The sequence below is a fragment of the Protomyctophum parallelum genome (assembly GCF_964188405.1).
Source record: "Protomyctophum parallelum genome assembly, chromosome: 9".
Classification (NCBI taxonomy): Eukaryota; Metazoa; Chordata; class Actinopteri; order Myctophiformes; family Myctophidae; genus Protomyctophum; species Protomyctophum parallelum.
Window position 1 is genome coordinate 7,730,927 of NC_139706.1, and position 21,077 is coordinate 7,752,003.

Genomic DNA, 21,077 nt, shown 5'->3' on the forward strand with positions numbered 1-21,077 from the left:
AGTACAGTACAGTACAGTACAGTACAGTACAGTACAGTACAGTACAGTACAGTACAGTACACTGTGAGTACAGTACAGTGCTGCACTGTAACTGTACATGCTTGGAATCAGAAAGTGGTTTCAGCGTTGGACATTGCATAACTGCTACTGCAGAGAAACCGTTATTAATAGAGAACTTATTTATATCATGGAAATAAGGTCCGTTCTAGGGTGAAAAAGGTATGTGGGTGTGTGATGGATGATGCTGGCTGACTCACATTTCAAGTCACGAGGAAAAGAAGAAGGAGAAATCAACAAACAACTCTTCTTTTCTTATTGCATTGGCTTGCCTTTCTGTGTTTTTAGGTTCTCTCATGTGCAAGGGTTACGAAGTGAGGCTTTAAATAGAGGTGAGCTTTAACAGAGCTTAACATACGTTGTTGTTTGACATGTTTTCATGACAGATGGTCTTTCTTTAAAACTGAGATTAAATACAGAAAACAAATTGACCCCTGCAGCGTGCTGATTGGTGTCGCAGCAGCAGGGGTCATTACAACCCTTGTACTCAATAGTCTGGCAGCAAACAGGTTTCTTTTGTTTAAAGTGGGAAATTTGGTATATAGTTTGTCATTTTTGCCTTATATAGGATGTTAATGGTACGGTCAAACCCCTATGAAACAAATTGCTCATTGCTGACAGCCGGTCAGCAAGTGGATTCATGAATGTATGTAGCCTATAGACAATTTTTTAGGCAAATAAAAAAAAAACTATATATGAAATTTCCCACCTCACACCCCCAGCTGACTATAAAGGGACATTTCACCGCTGGAAGAAACTCAATGTTAATAGTGTATTTGTAGTAGATCATGGGTTCTCAACGTTTTTGGCTGGGGATCCCCGGAAATGCTTTGGCCATGTCTTGTGACCCCCTCATGAACATGCAGGTGTCATGACAAAAAAATATATATAAAAAAAAAAACATATTACACACAAACAAAAATCCCAGGAAAGTGTTTCTTGTGCCTTAAACATCATTAAAATAAGCTGTGGTTGCAAAAGGGGTGAAGTCGCCCTTTAAGTCAACAACTGTGCTTGACTCCAATGCGCACGCACGCATGCGCGCACGCATGTGCGCACGCACGCATGCACACACATGCACGCATACAGTACACATGCAAATGCACGCACACACACACACACAGTAACTGTAACAATAAAAGTATAGTTGCACCGCTCAGTTGACCTTTTTCTTCTTTTTTCCCCCCTTTTTTTTTGGCAGTAGAAAATAAACAAACATGTGGTGGATTATGAATTCCTGTCCTTGTTGGAGCCCTTGTTCTCTAGCAACGGCCGATTAATAATTAATTTATGTTTGTTGGCCCTGCACTGGATCAGAAAAATAAATGACCGCTGGGAATTGTACCGCGGGACAAGCAGCGTTCCCCCTGCCAGCATCTACACCATTTCTCTGTTCTTTTATTGATCGATTGAGCACGGACAACTTCCCTGGCTGTGTGTGTGCGATGCGAGCTCTGTTCTTTTTTTCTTTTCTTTTTTAATATATTTTTTATCCCACGATTTTGTAACCCATCTTTCACCCCTGTGTCAATCATCTAATGTGATCCTGGGCTCTACACACCCTCCGCCAACCTGGGGAGAGCAACGGACTTAACTCATGCTTCCTTCATGCTTGAGTGTCCAAGTTGCTCCTTTACACCTGACAGGGGGGAGTTTCCCTGGTTGGACGTAGCGCGTGGAAGGAATACGTTATTCCAACCAGTTCCTTTCCCCTCCATCAGGCGCCCCGGCTGGCCAGGGGGAGGCAGTTTAGAGACCAGGATTACTGCATGTTTTTGTGAGGGTACCTACCCTAGGGGTAGGTACTTTATTTTATTGATAGAGCACGGACAACTTCCCTTGCTGTGTGCGCGATGCGAGCTTGTCGTCAAGTGTGCAAGCAAGCAGTGTGCGCTCGTGTGTAGGGGTGTAACCATATAGCGACTGCAGTGAAATAGATTTTAATTTAAAAATCAAATATATATATCGATGTGTAAACAGCAACATATCATATTGTTTGACTTTGTATCGTATCATTTTGCAGTGCAAATAATCGGTATCGAATCGTGTTGCAATACAAATAATCGGTAGCCTACTGTATATGCGCAAGCATAAAGTGAGTGGCAAGTCGAGTGTCAAAGTGAGTTTAACGTCATTTCAGATAGGACTGTTCTGTTTGGATGTATGGGCTGTCAAGGCCAGAAAGCAGTTGTTTTGGCTACTCTGTAGGTGTTCCCGCATAACTTCCGGGTAGGATGATGATGTCAGGTGCATTCCCTCTATAAGACAAACGTGTGTATTCTCTGTATGTGTTCATGTCAAGGGGTGTTGGTTTGTCCGAATGTGTTCAAATACAATCCATAATAATAAATGTTTCCCTTATAAAGCCTGCACTATCCACATGTTTCAAACAGATGTATGTATTTGCTAAATAGTTGCTGTATCAATCTTAAATCATTGTATCGCATAATGAACCATATTATCGTCCATGTATATCGTATCGACGTCAACCATGTATCGTGATACGTATCTTACAGCTGTTAAAATGTAACGTTACACCCCTACTTGTGTGTCATCACGTGTACATTTGTGCCTGTGTGTTTAATAGGGGACAACTGTGCCCTTGATTGATGATGAGGGCTGCTGTTTGGGAAGTAGTTTTGCGGTCAGAGTTTTCCCGGGAGAGGCTTGAGTGGGTCGTGATTCAAGGCTATGCAGACTAATTAGAATGGAGGAGAAAGGTTTAAATTAAGCATCACAGTGGCATAGATAGTGCTAAACACACAGCGAGCACACACAACATAATATATGGTACCAGGACCAAGATAACAGCAGCTACTGTACATCAGCTTGTTGCACATTAAAATAAAACACTCTCTTTTCTCACTCGCTCCTTCAAACATGCATATTTTATGAGCACACGTGCAAACTGTATATAGTGCTGCGATGCAACCGGATGGGACTCGCGCAGGCGGTGATTTTCATTCCGAATGACTCGAGCGGTGATCGGCAATTTACCCCATCTGGAGAAACCGATCTTTTATACCATTTAAGTGGTATACAAGTCAATCAGATATATACAGTATATAGTATAATATCGTTTTGCATCTTTGTGACAGGCCTAAACCTTCTCCCCTTCCATCCCCACACGCACAGGAACATTTTTTTTTTTTTTTTTTTTTTTTAAGATATTTTTTTGCGGCTTACGCCTTTTATTGATTTTTGAAGGGACAGACAGTAGGCTGACAGGAAACGGGAGAGAGATGGGGGGATGACATGCAGTAAAGGCCGTGTCGGGTCCGGGAGTCGAACCCGCGGCACACTGCGACTGGATCACCAGTCCGGTGCCCAGACCGTTACGCTACGGCCTGGGCCCACAGGAACAGTTTTGACGTGGGTTTTGACAAATAATTTGGGAAATATTCAAATGTGATCGAGATCGGTCCCAAAAGAACTGATGGGAGCACCTCTACAGTGTATTCTGGGTGCAGTAGCTTGTGGTTGAATACTGAATGCTTACCTTCAGGGCAGTAACACCGCGGTCCAGCCAGGCTACTGGAGCAAGTGGCTGCGTTCTTACACGGCTGGGAGAGGCAGTGGTCCACTAGTGACTGACAGCGCTCCCCTTCATAACCTGAGAATCACATTGAGACATAGGACATGATTGTCAGGAGCCGAGTTGGCTTTGTCCGAGGCTTTAAAGGTCTTTAAATAATTACTTTCTGAAACGTCTATGGGAAAAATGAATGGGAAATTATCTTCCGGGATCCCTTCATAACCTGAGAAACACATTGGGACAATATAGCGCTGGTTATGGTGCCTGTGGCACCCAGGGACCAGGGATCTCTGCAGGTGGGGCCCCTAGGGGCCCCTGATGTGGCTATTGTGATGGTAGACACCTGAACAGTATTGTTGCCAAGTTTGGTGGGATCGGTTGCTGGCGGGATCCCTGGGGCTTGTACCATTTCAAAACTCATTGGCCGCTGACACCCCCATCTGGTGTCTGAAAGGGGTACTCCAGAACCCCTTATGCCTAAAATACATTGCCTTTTTTTACTATTTTGAAAAACAGTTTTGAATAGTTAAAATTGCCAATCTACATCGACACGTTGTGAGCTTGGCTATTTTAACAATTCAAAAATGTTTTTCAAAATAGTAAAACAAAAAGGCAAAGTAGTTTAAGGGAAATAGAACGAAAATAGAGCCCTTCTCTATACCGACTGAGCTACCCGGGCACGAATGCGTATAAAAGAGCAGTCAAACTCTTGATTCTATAAATGCACCCCCAGTTTCATGTGATCTCTCAACTATTCTCTCTCTATAGTTTTTCTCTCTTTCTTCTCATCTTGTGTAAGCAAGCCTCAATCTGGGAACCAATCTGCAAAACAAAGGGGAAACAGCACCCTCTTTTCCTTTGAATTTGGAACAGTCTGTCTCGAGAGACTATAAGGACTAGTAAAGAGATTCAAAGTAAAAAGAATTAGGACGAGCGTCGAGCCGATGCTATACTCTATGGCTCCGGGACATGGACACTTTGAAAGAAATGAGAGAAACGGCTGGATGGCACTTACACCCGCCTTTAATGAGGGCGCAAAATCTCTCTTGGAAGAGAGATTTCCCCGTGTTTCTTCACTAGTCCGATCCAGAAGAACACAGTTTGCCGGCCACTGCTACAGTGCTGATCATGAGGTTATACTATACTGTATCTTCCCTTCTTCTCTGGAATCCTGCCTCAAAGCAGACCAGAGGTAGAATACTGTCGTTCCCTGATGTCATCGCTATAGGGACACAGGCATCAGTAGGCAGGAACTGGGGATGGCAATGAAGGACCGGGAAGTCTGGCATGGCGTTGTGAAATCCATGATCTCGAAAAATGATGATGGGTGCATTAGCATAATAGCACCCCTCATTATTGGTAAGTGGCTGGCAATCAACGGGCTACACCAATGAGATCATTTACCTTCCCCCCCAATGCCCTCTGTAAGGCTGGCTCCCAAAATAACCCCCCCCCCATCCCACCCCACCAACCCCCTCTCAGTGCCGTCTGTGAGGCTGGCTCCCAAAATAACCGATATGATCAAAAGGCTGTCTCTCTTCATTCTCTTTCAATTAGTATGCCAAATAGACAGGCTTTATATTCTTCTCGTGTTCTCAGCTCTAATGAACCCTGTGGAGGCTTAGATACAGCCTGATGCAATGGTGCACACACTCATACTGTTACATTAACAAACAACAAAAAGGGGCTCCGGGGTAGAGTGAGCCTGGTTAATTTATTTTTGCCAACGGCTGATTCGGTCTGGTTTATTAACCAGGCTAGGGTAGAGTGGCCGGTAGAGCGGCCAGATGGCAACCGCGAGGTTCCCAGATGGAACCCGGGCTCCCCCAGAGTTAGCGTCGAAGTGTCCTTGAGCAAGACTCTGAAGTCTGAACCCCTAATTGCTCCCAATGTGCAGGTTGGTGCCTTGCATGGTTTCCTCCACCATTGGTGTATGCGCCTTGGATAAAGGCACTATATGAATGCACCATTTACCGTTAAACAATGTGCACAGTGCACACGCACACATGCATGTGTAGCAGAGTGGCTCAGAGCCTCTGCCTGATGGGCTCGAAAGTCGAATATCTCCCCCGGTCCACAGGGATATCCCTTTGGTCTAGTGTTTAAGATGTTGGACTTTCACGCGGGAGACCAGAGTTCGAATCCCGGGCGTTACACACACACACACACACACACACACACACACATACCTGGGGGACAGGTACATGAGAAGTTGTGCCCCTCGTCTCCCTGTCTGAGGTCAGTGCATGTTCCGTTGTTGCGACAAGGTCTGTGATGGCAGGCGTCAAACTCCTCACAGAAGATCCCTGTGTAGCCATCTTCACAGTCACAATAAAAGGTGCTCTGGAAAGGCACGCACGCACGCACGCACGCACACACACACGCACACGCACACGCACACACACACACACACACACACACACACACACACACACACACACACACACACACACACACACACACACACACACACACACACACACACACACACACACACACACACACACACACACACACACACACACACACACACACACACTAACTACTACTGAAATGAGCACTTGAGCAGCCACGATGGAAAGAAAAAAAAAGTTCTGAAATAATGAGACTGAATATTGTGACACTGTTAAGAAGACATCCAATGTTCTCCAAGCCTCTGAGAAATGGCAAAAAAAAAAGTATAATGAGATTGGGAAGAAATGAAAAAGAAACAAGAGGTAGAAGCAATTTGTTGGTGACTGATAGCAGCACACTCGTTACCCTCTGTCTGTGTGTGTGCTGCTGAAACCAGGCTCAGAAGCACAATTAAAAGTTTCATGACATTAATCTTCATTTATATTTATTTTTCCGTGTTTCTTTGAGGTTTTTATGACCTCAAATACACCCAAAAAAAAAACCCTGAACTTTATGAATTGCATTTTCATGGCGCTTTTCTAAGTGCTCAAAGTGCTTTAACCCATTCTGGACGGGAACCCCTTTTGGTGTTTTAACTAAGCATTATATTATACTTTAGCTATTGAAAAATAGCAGATCTACAAGCTCGTAGCGCGCCACCGAGTGGCGCGCTACGAGCTTGTAGGTCTGCTATTTTTGAAAAATCGAAGAACGACTGACACATACATATAGCTTTTCCAGAAAACTGTCAGGATGTAGAAGACGTTTTTAGAATCTGATCTCAGGTCAAAGTGTTTTAAATGGCTCATTCATTCAGACATTGGCAGGTGATCGAAGCAGCGAACAGTAGACGCCATTGGGGTGCATATCATGGGGGCGGTACCCATCAGCAGGGTAATATTGAACAGGACTCAGGACAGTAATAAGATGGAGGCTCTGCGTCCTCCCGGTGGGGCTCTGCCTCCACACTGCATGGTCAGTGAGCCAGAACGCTCACTGGCTCGCTAGCAGTGGCACCACAGCGCCCCCTGTCTCTGGAATGCTCTCCCACAAACAGTTAGAGATGCCAACTCTTAACCCATTCTGACCTGAGATCAGATTCATACGAGTTTTCCACTGGACACACACTGGTCTGATTAACCCATTCTGACCTGAGATCAGATTAAAAAAATGTCAGTCGTTCTTCGATTAAAAAAAAAATAGCAGACCTACAAGCTCGTATCGCGCCACTCGGTAGCTAAAGCATAACATGATGCCAACACCAAAATGGGTTAAAAAACAAAAAAACTAAAAAGAGATGCCAACTCACTAGACATTTTTAAATCTAGACTTAAAACCCATTTTTTTGGTTCCCCCTAGTTCACTGAAATCATTCACCTTGCTCTAGTCTATTATTAATGGATCTTCTGAACGCATTTTTTACACCTATTTGTGATAATCTATAGCTGTGTCCTATCGCATGATACTTACTGTATGTCAGCCATGTGTACTGACACTGTATTATGCTTTACTTCTTCGCTATTGTGTTTTTATTGCTGTTTTTTTTACTGTGTTATTGCTGTGAAGTGCACAGAGACCCCTTGGGGTGATGTTGCACTATAAATAAAAATAAACTGAAAACTGAAACTGGGAGGGTACCATTACTAATTTACTAAATTGGGAGAAAAAATAAAAAAATATTATAACATCTCTAAACCTGGTGATTTTACCGCGTTAGCATGTTTTCTTAATTTTTCAAAAGACTATAATGCAGAATATCTCCAAGTCCATTAAAACAAACAAAAAAGCTTTATCTTTAGATGGACGTTGATATTTTAATGGTAATTCAGCAGTAGAGAGAACAGATTTACTCTGCACTCTTCTGGTTGTTCTGTGCCATTTTGTTCTGTTCTGTTCTGTTCTGACACCTAGAGCGGATGACCGCTAGAGGTCTGCATGTCTCTGTCTCCATTTCTCTCCTGTCCATGCCTCCCCTCAGACTGCTCGTCTCGCTTTAACCTAAAAACGGACCAAAACGAAATTAGGTGTCTCACTGAAGTCTATTTTTAAACATAAAAGGTCACCTACAGTATGTGAACACGCAGTGACAAATGGCTACCAGTGTGCATTTGTACAGAAGAATGTTCCAAACCATTCCTCTTGGGGATATCGACAAAAAAGAACAGAACACGTGCATGTTGTAGCAGCGCTGTAGAAAGTATGACTTCTGGGTCCAGCTTGTGACTTTTACAGCAAACAGCCTCTTCTCCTGTCTTTCCATAAATATATACCAAAATACCATCTATCTATAAATGCTCCAAGTCTCTGTAAGTGTGTGTGTGTGTGTGTGTGTGTGTGTGTGTGTGTGTGTGTGTGTGTGTACATTTGTAATCCACGTAACTGGAAAACCGTTGGACCGTTGGCACATGCATTCCACAACCCCACAGGGAGTACATGGGAATGCTGGTGGTTGTCCTGAACCACTGCCTGGGCTCTGGACAGGACAGGACCGGGCCCAAATTATATCTCCATACATCTTTTTTCTGGTGACTGATATTGTCCTTCTAATACGTGAGGAGGGGGAGTCATTTTTCAAGTACCGTTTTCATTTTTATTATTTTCGTTTTCGTATTGATTTATTTTGTCTCCTCTGGCCAACTCCTCCAACTTATTCTTAAAAATCACACCCGTGTGAATTGAGTGTTGCAACTTCCCCCCCCCCCCCCCCCCCCCCGATCTGCTATTTTTCAATAGCTAAAGCATAACATAATGCTAACACCAAAAGGGATTCCCGCCCAAAATGGGTTAACCCTTCGTATACTTACGGCGGAGGACTGCGTGATGCACTTGCCCTTCCCAGAGCATTGTGGGTCGCTGAAGCGGCTGCCCGGCTCCATGCAGCTGCTGGCTTTGACCGTCAGGTTGAGACGCAGGGTGATGTCTGGAGCCACGGGGGTACCCACACGCACCACACCTGCACACGCACACACACACACACACACAAGGTTAGGTTAGGGTTTGCGGTATAGGGTGTCGGACTATTGCGTGTCGGACTGTTAGTACGTCGGACCAAAGATATGAAATGCAACTGGTTGCAATTGGTTGAAATTGTCACGGTGTGAATCAATAAGGTAGGACCCAATTAAATGCAGAACAGGAAGGCGCAGAGGCAGATCGAGAAGTCTAAATGCTACAGGGTTTATTCCAAAATCCAGGATACAAGGCAACATCACACTTAACATACAACAATGATCTGACAAAGGAAATGAAAAACCAGTATAAATACACAGACACAGGTGAACTCAACAGATAATCAACACAATGATTGGCTAAAAGACTAACAAGACAAGGTGGAAACACTGGGGTAATCAGGCAGGGTACTGGTGAGACAACACAGGTAACAAAAGCAACAAGGAAACCAAGGGACCAAAAATACTACAAAACAAAAGCACAACAGAAAACGTCACGTATCGTGACAGAAATAGGCTCTCCAGCCGTGCTGAAATGAGCTTGACGGCACACCTGGCCGTTAATAGAAGATTTGAGGACGGATTATCACATTTTAAATATTATCAGCTGTGCTGATTAGACAGCGTTTCGTCAGAGCAGCAGAAAAATTGGCAATGGAACAAAAACAAGACAATTCAAATTCAAACTAGAAAAAGTGCCCTTCTGGGCACAGGTCTCCACCAGGTTATCCACAGATCCGTGCAGTTAGAGGTAAAAACACTTTTCGGCCAGTTATAGCGCCACCTTGAGGCTGAGTTGAAATTGTTCATGTGGCATTTCGTCCTCGGCCTAGTGGGAATGTGGGTGCACAATTTCACGGAAATCACGCGATGTGTTCATGATTTGCAGCATTTTGTTTGAAACTGAGCACTCCTGTGAACTTTGGAAGCCAATCTTAACCAATCAGGATGGAGTCTGATAAATCTGAAAGACCCGTTTCGTTGAATGGCTCTAGAGAGACTGTGTACCAATTTGCGTGATGTTTGGACAAAATCTGTAGGTGTGCTGTGCAAAAACTTTTTTTGCACAAAGCGGCCTCCTGGTGGCGCTATAACAGGCCGTTCTGGAAAGTTTGGGGCAGAGGTTCATGGTTGGCATCCAGGGAGTGTGTGTGCAAAATATGGCATCGAAAAACTTGTTTTGCACAAAGCGGCCTCCTGGTGGCGCTATAACAGGCCGTTCTGGAAAGTTTGGGGCAGAGGTTCATGGTTGGCATCCAGGGAGTGTGTGTGCAAAATATGGCATCGACCGGGTTAACGGTGGCCGAGATTAGCTGTTCACGGACACACACACGGACACACACACGGACACACACACGGACACACGCGCGGACGGACGGAGTGCAAAACAAAACCTTCGGCCTGGTGGAGACAATTACATTTCGCTCCTGTGTTAATAGCTGAATAGGATGGAGCACGTCTACGCTCCTGTATTTTAACATCAGTTAAATGGTGGTACTTATGCTGGTACTTGGAGAGCCAGATATTTTCTGTGGTGGTACTTGGTATAAAAAGGTTTGGAACCCCTGTTTTAGATGATCTATGGTGCACAAAATGTGTCAAATAGGAAATATCTGCGCTGTCAATGCACCAGAGTTAAGACTATAACTAAAAGGGTTTTTAATCACAGTGTGCAAACTGTGTGTGTAAGATTGGAGTGCAAGATTATTTGGTATTTAGACATTGAGGGCCCTATACACCGGTCGGAAGATATAGCAATGTCAATTCCACTGTTGCACTGGGTGTGGTGGAAGATGGCATCTATAAAGCCTCTCTAGCAGCCGGCCTTAAGGCCCAAAACCACACCATGATTCACCTTGCATCTGCTTGCTACCAAACATTTGCGATTAGTTGCATGTAGTTGCATGAAACCATTATCCACAATGGCAGTTGCAACGATTCGCTTTGGTGTGACACATTTGTAATGACGCTACACGGCCGTTTTTAGCCCAAGGTGTGTTTTTCGTGATAAACTAATGCTTGGAATGGATTCAGAATCATGAAAAACCCCTAGTTTGACATGGCACATGCTACTTAAAGCATAATGAAATTTAGACATTTTTGCCTTATATTGGTTGTTGATGGTACCCCAACTTAGGGGTACTCCCAACAACCTGACCATCTAAGCTGCACGCTACACGCTCATGTGTAGTGATGCCCTTAGACGTTCTCGTCGGCGCCCCACATGTCATTCATGCCCCTGACTATCTAAGCCGCACGCTACACGCTTTGCGCGTAGTGATGACCTTAGATGTTCATGCTGGCACCTCTAATGGCATCCCCCGCCCCCCTGGCCATCCAAGCCGCACGCTACACGCTTTGCGCGTGGTGATGACCTTAGATGACCATGCTGGCTCCCTTAACATCCATCAGCGTTCCTTAGCGTTCCAAGCTTCGCATGCGACGCAGACAGAATGACAGATGGGCAGAATGCCATCGCCATCGTTAATGGGACCGTATAGGATGGCGATATACCGTAGTGAGCTAGTGCTTGTTATGTTATGCAGTATGAGAGAAGAGGCCCGTAACGGATCAATTATTCAATCATTACACGCCTGTCCCATCAGATAAAGATGTGTGAGGAAGAGAAGTGATAACGTCCAATAAATATTCATCGTGACCTCCTATAGGTTACTGTAGATGTGTTGCTTCTCCGCCTGGTGCCGGTTACAAAGTTGAGTGTGATTGCAACTGTGTGCACGCACATACTGTAGTGTGTGTGTGTGTGTGTGTGTGTGTGTGTGTGTGTGTGTGTGTGCGTGCGTGTGGGAACACGTGCGCACAGGCCTGCGGCGCCTCTCGTTCTATCTTGAATCAGATCAGACAGCTCACAGTCTTGGGTTAAAAATAGCCTCGGTGATAAAGTGCCATTATTAGAAAGAAGGGCCCGATCTGAGCCAATGGGCTGGAACCGCAGCAAGGTTGAGCCATCGACACGACACGACACACGCTCCTCAGCCAATGAAAAGGCTGCGAGCCCACCGTGCCCCTCCCCCTGAGGCCAGACAAAACGATACCCTCTATACCCGATGACGTCACTATCCACACTAATGCCCAGTCATTGTTCCGTCCTGCTTAGTGACGCAGGCAGGCACGCACACACACACACACACACACACACACACACACACACACACAAATTAATTGTTCCTTCTGTCTTTACTATTGGACTTGGTCTAGCTAAACTGCATCAGCTAATGAGGATCCTAATGAACTCAATGAACTAAAAACACACACACGTGCATACACACACACACGCATGCACGCACACACACACGCATGCATGCATAAATAGCTCATGACATACATCTAAAGTGTGCAGCACAGATCAGAGGTTGGTATCAGGGATTAACCCATTCGCACCGGGCACCCATTTTGGTGTTGGCATCATGTTGTGCTTTAGCTATTGAAAAATAGCAGATCTACAAGCTCATATCGCGCCACCGAGTGGTGCGATACGAGCTTGTAGGTCTGCTATTTTTGAAAAATCGAAGACACTTTTAGAATCTGATCTCAGGTCAGAATGGGTTAATAATGAAACTGTCAGGATGTAATAGACATTTTTAGAATCTGATCTCAGGTCAGAATGGGTTAATTAATTCATGCATGAAGTATACATGGGCACAGCTACAGGTTAGCTATCACATCACTGCTCTCAGAGATAAGAGACGAGACAGAAACATCTTCACCTACAGTATGCTGACATTATGGCTGTTAACTCGCCCTTCGTTTCTCCTCCTCCTATCCGTCTCACACGGTAAAATCTTGTGATTTAATTTCATTCTCGTATAGTTCTCTCCTGCTTGTCCTTCCTTTGACATCTACGCAGTGAAATACTCTCACAGGGCACGGTCACAAGTTAACGCACTTTTATTCTACCTACAGTATGAGGGTGGATTCTGCCTGATGCCAATTGAAATGCACCAGGCATTGGCTTGAGGACAATGCCTGTCTGCAGGGCGGTGTGACCGTGCCCACTGTGACTCTATAGCCTGGTTAACCCATTCTGACCTGAGATCAGATTCATACGAGGTTTCCACTGGACACACACTGGTCTGATGAACCCATTCTGACCTGAGATCAGATTCTAAAAAATGTCAGTCGTTCTTCGATTTTTCAAAAAATAGCAGACCTACAAGCTCGTATCGCGCCACTCGGTGGCGCGATATGAGCTTGTAGATCTGCTATTTTTCAATAGCTAAAGCATAACATGATGCCAACACCAAAATGGGTGCCCGGTCAGAGTAAACCAGACTAATATCGCACGGACCGCGGGATATTAGTCTGGGGAGGCTCAGCTTTGATTTCATTTCCAGGGGGGGGGCGGGTTGAAACATTTTCTCTTTGACGCAATTGGTCAGAGCTACTGTCAGTCAAAGGTCTCAAGCATTGAAAGTCACCAATGTACCAATGCCCGCCCATATTGCATACCGTGTCCCGATTGGCCGCCCCATTTCTCTGGTGTAGGAAATGGGCGTATACAATTGAGCCTCTCCAGACCGTAATCCGCCGGCAGGCAATTTATTTTTGCCAACGGCTGATTCGGTCTGGTTTATTAACCAGGCTACTGTGACTCGGCCTGATTCTGGCATTTGCATTTCAATGGGAATGGAGCAGGTTTGTTTTTTTGCAGAAATTCGCAAATATCTGTTTGGCTCTCAGCTCCAAAAGTTTGCGGGTACCCCTGTTTCACACTGTGTAGTTTCACACTGTACATCCTTCTGTGTCTCGCCCTAAATTGATTTAATGCCCCCCCAGGCAGACCTGCATGGCGTTGCTCGGCATTGTGGGTAGACATGCCAAGGTCAGCGTCCAGACCAGACAGGCTCTTTATGACAGAGAACAGCATTAGATATGTAGAGCACACAGCCAGGGGGCACACTGCCCCCCGGTTATCCACCACAGACACGTACAGTATACCTGCTTTAGGCAACGCAATGTCTCAACACATTTTGGTAACACTTTACAATAACGACCTGTTATAAAGCATTTATAAACATTTATAAGCAGTTTGTAGATGAGTAATAATCATGAACAGACTGTTTGTTGACATCCGTAAATGTTTACCTAAACATTTATAACTATGTGAATAGTTTACTACTTACTAATACCTTACTAATAACATATAAATGATGTTTAAACATAGTTATACATGTTTAGGTAAACATTTACGGATGTCAACAATGATTGTTCATGATTATTACTCATCTACAAACGATTATAAATGTTTATAAATGCTTTATAACAGGTTGTTATTGTAAAGTGTTACCCACATTTTGTATGGGCAGCATGCTACAAGTGTGTGTGTTTGTATGGGCAGCTACAAGTGTGTGTGTGCGTGTGTGCGTGCGTGCGTGCGTGCGTGCGTGCGTGCTCAATATCCAGATAGAGATGAAATACATGAATATAACTTCTCTCTCTCTCTCTCTTTCTCTTTTTTTTGGATAGACAATATTCTGCTAGTCAGTGCCCAGTCTGCCCACATTTCAGGACTATTATTGTATCTAGAAAATGTCAACATCATCTTGCCTTGGTTTAATCTCCAGGAGAAAATAGCTTTGGAAATCCAGCAATTTATTTGAACACTTCAGGGGTGGAGTTGACGGTAAACTGATTGAGTGGAAATAATAATAATTAATAATACTAATAGAAGAAGAAGAAGAAGAAGAAGAAGAAGAAGAAGAAGAAGAAAAAGAAGAAGACCATTTTGGTGTCGGCATCATGTTATGCTTTAGCTATTGAAAAATAGCAGATCTACAAGCTCATAGCGCGCCACCGAGTGGTGCGCTACGAGCTTGTAGGTCTGCTATTTTTGAAAAATCTAAGGACGACTGACATAGAAACATGGCTTTTTCAGAAAACTGTCAGGATGTAGAAGACATTTTTAGAATCTGATCTCAGGTCAGAATGGGTTAAATGTCTGCTCAGATGTGTAACTATCTCTAGGAGCGCGCTGCCTTACTGAGGAAGTAGTTGTGTCCGAGGGGCAGGGAGTGGTCTTACTGAGGAAGTAGTTGTGACCGAGGGGCAGGGAGTGGTCTTAGATGTGTAACACTATGTTCCTTACTGAGGAAGTAGTTGTGTCCGAGGGGCAGGGAGTGGTCTTAGATGTGTAACTATATGTTCCTTACTGAGGAAGTAGTTGTGACCGAGGGGCAGGGAGTGGTCTTAGATGTGTAACTATATGTTCCTTACTGAGGAAGTAGTTGTGTCCGAGGGGCAGGGAGTGGTCTTAGATGTGTAACTATATGTTCCTTACTGAGGAAGTAGTTGTGTCCGAGGGGCAGGGAGTGGTCTTAGATGTGTAACTAGATGTTCCTTACTGAGGAAGTAGTTGTGTCCGAGGGGCAGGGAGTGGTCTTAGATGTGTAACTATCTTACTGAGGAAGTATTTGTGACCGAGGGGCAGGGAGTGGTCTTAGATGTGTAACTATCTTACTGAGGAAGTAGTTGTGTCCGAGGGGCAGGGAGTGGTCTTAGATGTGTAACTATCTTACTGAGGAAGTAGTTGTGACCGAGGGGCAGGGAGTGGTCTTAGATGTGTAACTATATGTTCCTTACTGAGGAAGTAGTTGTGACCGAGGGGCAGGGAGTGGTCTTAGATGTGTAACTATCTTACTGAGGAAGTAGTTGTGTCCGAGGGGCAGGGAGTGGTCCGGCACCACCAGTCCGTCCAAGGCCTGCTGAAAGGCCCCCGCGGTCCCGTCCGCCACGGAGGAGCGCTGGAACGCCTCCTCTCCGACGCGCCACAGCACCGGAGCGCCGCTGGCGTTCACCACGATCCTGGAGGAGGGACAGACGGAGCCATAATAAGATACAGAGAGAGGGGTTCATTAGCAAGGATCGTATACACATACAGTATGGGTGTGTATTTATGCCTATACATACAGTATAGGCATACTACAAGTAAGACGCGCAAACGCGTGAAGCGAACGCAGCTCGTGTGTGTGTGGTTGTGTGTGTGTGTGTGCTACAGCTGCGCCCTGTGTGTGTGTGTGTGTGTGTGTGTGTGCGTGCGTGCGTGCGTGCCACAGCTGCGCCCTCTGGTGGCGGGCCGGTGGTGTAACAGCGTGACACACACACACGCGTGACACACACACACACACACAGACACTCAGCCCCTGCTGTCATAGTAAGTGGCTCACTGCGTTCGCAACCAGCAGCAGTGTGACATCATCCTGTGGTGTGCGACTGTGTGTGCATCCATGCATGTGTGATTATATCGGTGTTTCGGAAGATACATATTATCTATTGGCTGTCGGACTATATTGGTTGTCGGACTATTGGCTGTCAGACTATCTAGTTTGTACTGTACTGTACTGTACTGTACTGTACTGTACTCATGCACCTGTGCACACGCTCAAGCTCAACAGTGCCACTTTGTCACCTGTTGATACTCTAGTCGAGACAGACAGACAGACAGACAGACAGACAGACAGACAGACAGACAGACAGACAGACAGACAGACAGACAGACAGACAGACAGACAGACAGACAGACAGACAGACAGACAGACAGACAGACAGACGGACCTTGAATTTTTGGCATGGTGTTACGTATGGGCATGAGGTTTACAAAAAGCATCGCAAACAAGTGTGGGTCGTCCCCTATGGGTCTGTTTGCAATGACTCCAATATTAGATTAGATATTAGAAGTCAATATATGGTTGAAACCCCAAATAATTGATAGAAGAGATTTTTCCAAGGATTTTGTTACTATTGGATATGCTAATTAATATACTAATTAACACACTAATTAACATATTAATTAACATACCCTGAAGAACACAGCGGTGGAAGCCAGATATTGTGCCCCCTGTGGTCAAGATTTGTGTTTGGTGGCTGTGTGCGAGCGTGCGCGTGCGTGCGTGCGTGCGTGCGTGCGCGTGCGTGCGTGCGTGCATGCGTGCATGCCTGCCTGCCTGCCTGCCTGCAGTGTGTGTATTTTTTACAGTGGACAAACAGAACAGATCAGTTGATTAGCACACAGCTGGGAGGAGCCACGGTGAGTCACATGACACTCCACTTCAACGAGGGACACCATATAAGGACATCCACATTTCACCTTTACCAATAAACTAAAGGTATTACCATTGCATAATCCACTGTCCTGTATAGTTAAACCCCCATGAAGGATGTTGATGGAAAGGACATGTGAGCAAAACTCTCCCCTGAGTAAATGAAGAAAGGTTAAAACCACAAAATGCTGTACTAGTAAATGGTGCATTTATATAGCGCCTAAAGGCGCTTTACATAGATACACCAATGGCGGCGGAAACCATGCAAGGCACCAACCTGCACATTAGGAGCAATTAGGGGTTCAGTGTCTTGCTCAAGGACACTTCGACATTAACTCTGGGGCAGCCCGGGTTTGAACTGGCAACCTTGCGGTTCCCATCTGGTCACTCTACCACTGAGCCACCGCCGCCGTAGAATCAGATTTCTATGGGACACAAGCTTATGAATTTACTTTAACCAGAGCACTTCCAAGCTCCGAAAACCTTACTAGAAACATAGAAAGGTCTATTTTGAGGCCAACTCTGTATGGGTAGGCCTATTGTGTGTTATAGACCTAATTGTTTTTTGTTCATGGGTGTGTTTTTTTTTGCCAAGATCCACGGACTGGACCCCATGGACTACTTATTTACATACTTATTTACATACTTATTTACATACTTAAAGCATTACGATCGTCGCATCAATCAACATTTTTTGCACATGTATCTTAGCTTTACAAAGCTTTAGAAATATTTTCCATTTAATGCCTATATATTTTAAATGTCATATAATCGTGTCATGAGGAAAAATAGATGATCTTCAAGCTTGTAGATCTCCATCTATCCGTTCATCGCGGGGGCAACATAGCTCCACCAGAGAGCTCCAGACTTCCCTCCCCAGAGCAACATTAGTCACTTCCTCCCGGGGGATCCCGAGGCGATCCAAGGCCATTTTGGAGATATAATCCTCCCATCTGGTCCTTGGTCTGCCCGGGGGTCTCCTGACTCCTTCTAGTGGAACGTGCATCGAGGACACCCCTATAGGGAGAAGCCTGAGAGGCATCCTTACCTTACCTATAAGAACCACCTAAAAGCTGTCTCCTTTCCAAGCGAAGAAGCATGCAGCGACTCTACTCCGAGTCTCTCTCGTGTGACTGAACTTCTCACCCTATCTCTAAGGAAGATGCCAGCCACCCATAGGAGAAAACTAATTTCGGCTGCGTGTATCCGCGACCTTATTCTTTCGGTCATGACCCACAATCCATGACCAATGTTCCTCCTCATATTATGAGGAGGAACGAAGATTGCTTCAATATTAGTTTATTCATTTTTCAGTTCATTAAAAATGCTATACTCACCATACAGTACTTTGGCGTGCCCAAAATACTGTATGGGTGTCAGCTTGAAAGTGGTCATTCAAAAACAATCTTACTTGACGGTGGTTTCTTCGGGTACGTCCAGTGACAGGGTCAGACTTCCTGATGTCAGCTCACACAGCTCTGCACTCACACAGTGCAGCCCCTCAATGACCTATAACACACAAAGAGAGAGAGAGAGAGAGAGAGAGAGAGAGACATATAAATGACCTGAGGGAACATTACAACAACATTGATTTTACAATATAAATTGAGGGTCCCAGAGGCTAATACATGTCAAAATGGGGGTCCTTGAAATTAAACAGGTTGAGAATCACTGCTAGAGCCATACAAATCTTCTCTTATGGGGGTCCCTGGCATATCTCTTTAAATGGGGATCCGCAGGCTAAATAGTTACACCCCTAAGTATATTAAATGAGTGTGTGTGTGTGTGTGTGTGTGTGTGTGTGTGTGTGTGTGTGTGTGTGTGTGTGTCTATAGTTCCCTCACCCTCTCCTCTTCCCAGGACACCACCAACAGCCTCTGTCCAAGCTTGGGTTGCCACGGCCGCAGGGTGGGAGGCGCCCGGGGGGTGGTGGTGGAGGTCGGGACCGTGGTGATTGGCTGCTGCGTTGGAGTGACAGCGGCGGCCGCCGCCGTGGTGACGGACGCGGCGGGAGTGGCCAGTTCCGGGGCGGGGGGGTCCGTGGTGGCGGGGGGGTCCTCCCAGGAGGAGGAGTGGGGGTCCGATAGGGTCTGGACGTCACAGCGCTCCCCTTCGTAGCCCTCGGCGCAGTCGCAGGTGTACGCTGCAAGGTTATTAGAGTTAGCTTTAACCCATTCTGACCTGAGATCAGATTCTAAAAATGTCTATTACATCCTGACAGTTTCATTATTAACCCATTCTGACCTGAGATCAGATTCTAAAAGTGTCTTTGATTTTTCAAAAATAGCAGACCTACAAGCTCGTATCGCGCCACTCGGTGGCGCGATATGAGCTTGTAGGTCTGCTATTTTTCAATAGCTAAAGCATAACATGATGCCGACACCAAAATGGGTGCCCGTTCAGAATGGGTTATACTAAAAGCTAAAACCTTTTCATTAACTGAACTAAATAAAAAATAAAAAACTAGAAACAATAACTAACTGAAGCTGTATTGTGTGTTTACAAAACCAACTGAAATGATTGATGAAACTAACTGAAACTTATAGTTTTCGTTTTTGTCAATTTATTCATAAGCTTAATCTGTAAACTGAATCTATATTTTTATACTGTACTGTACAAATCTCCTTTTTTTTTTTTTTACACATTACACAAAAAGGCACAAAATATTTTCAGATGAATGTCTGTGTCAATTACATATTCATGTGCGGTTCCTTGATGTGAAGAAATGTGTGAACCACTGGTTTAAACAACACTATAGGAAGCAAGCCCAAATAAGCAACTATACTGTACACTTTAGAATCAAGCCCAAAAAACATCAACCAGCAACTATACCAATAATTTATTTGCAAGTGACTTTACAACAAAAAAAAACAAGTCAAAGGTTGCTTATAATAAGCAGGCACGGCAACACTGCCTGAAGGAAGCAAAGCACACACACAAGGAGCCCCAGTATACCTTGGCGGGGGGAAAAGGTGGATAGGAGTGGTTAGCGGTTAGCGGTTAGCGCCACTCAAAAACAACCCTATTCTAACCTTGGTAGGCTGCCTCCCCTCCTTCCTCCTCCCCGCCGTCGTCGCGGAGGCTGCAGTTGCCATGGAGACAAGGTCTGCTGGCACAGGGGTCGCTGAAGAACTACAGAGAAAGGAGAAGAAGAATATCTTACAATAAATGCACCATGTCTCTCTGTGTGTGTGTGTGTGTGTGTGTGTGTGTGTGTGTGTGTGTGTGACGTGTGTGAGGGTGTGTGTGTGTGTGTGTGTGAGTGTGTGTGTGTGACGTGTGTGTGACGTGTGTGTGACGTGTGTGTGTGTGTACGTCTGTAATCTACGTAACTCGAGAACCGTTCGCCCCACCGACTTTAAAACACACACGTTCCACACCACCACAGGGAGTGTGCACTGTGCAGTGCCCGGCCTTTTCTTCTGTTTTAATAATAATCTTTATGCCACAATTTTGCAACCCAGTTTTTTTTTCACCCACTGCCAATTATGTAATCCTGGGCGCTACACTTCCTCTGCCAACCTGGGGGGGCAGCGGACTGACCTCATGCTTCCTTCTATGCATGAGGAGTCCAAGCTGCTTCTTTTCCCCTGACAGGGGGGAGTTTCCCTGGCCGGACGTAGCGCGTGGAAGGAACACTTTATTCCGACCAGTTCCTTTCCCCTCCATCAGGCGCCCTGGCTGGCCAGGGGGAGGTAGTTTTAGAGACCATGGATTACTGCATGTTTATGTGAGGGTACCTACCCTATAGGGGACACGGGGAGAACATGCAAACTCCACACAGAAAGGCCCTTTCGCCAACCCCACCTCGGGTATGGGCACTGACGGCGGAGGAGGGAACACCCCCCCAGCGCCCATAGCGGGAATCGAACACACGGTGGGGTCGGATACACGGTTGTCCAGAACCACCACAAAAGGCTCTGGTCAGGCTTTGCCAGTGGACCTAATGAGCATATAAGTCCCCACACCTGTAGAATTCCCAGCCTCAGCCAATTAATTGCCATGCCAACCCCACACCTGCCATTAGATTATCCAGTCCACTTTTCACAGTCAGTTTGCACTCTTCAGACACATGCAGACAGACAG

The 21,077-nt window shown here is 45.4% G+C and overlaps 1 protein-coding gene across 1 annotated transcript in view; it reads right to left on the reverse strand.

Annotated features, from left to right (window-relative positions):
* Positions 1–21,077, reverse strand: part of dner (delta/notch-like EGF repeat containing) — an 88,631-nt gene that overhangs the window by 15,473 nt on the left and 52,081 nt on the right. The window contains exons 2-8 of the mRNA XM_083772777.1: positions 20,024–20,123; positions 18,836–19,134; positions 18,403–18,500; positions 15,593–15,756; positions 8,791–8,939; positions 5,782–5,935; positions 3,557–3,670 (exon numbers count right to left, since the gene is read on the reverse strand). Coding sequence (XP_083628903.1) covers positions 3,557–3,670; positions 5,782–5,935; positions 8,791–8,939; positions 15,593–15,756; positions 18,403–18,500; positions 18,836–19,134; positions 20,024–20,123 — 1,078 coding nt within the window. The remainder of the gene's footprint in view (positions 1–3,556; positions 3,671–5,781; positions 5,936–8,790; positions 8,940–15,592; positions 15,757–18,402; positions 18,501–18,835; positions 19,135–20,023; positions 20,124–21,077) is intronic.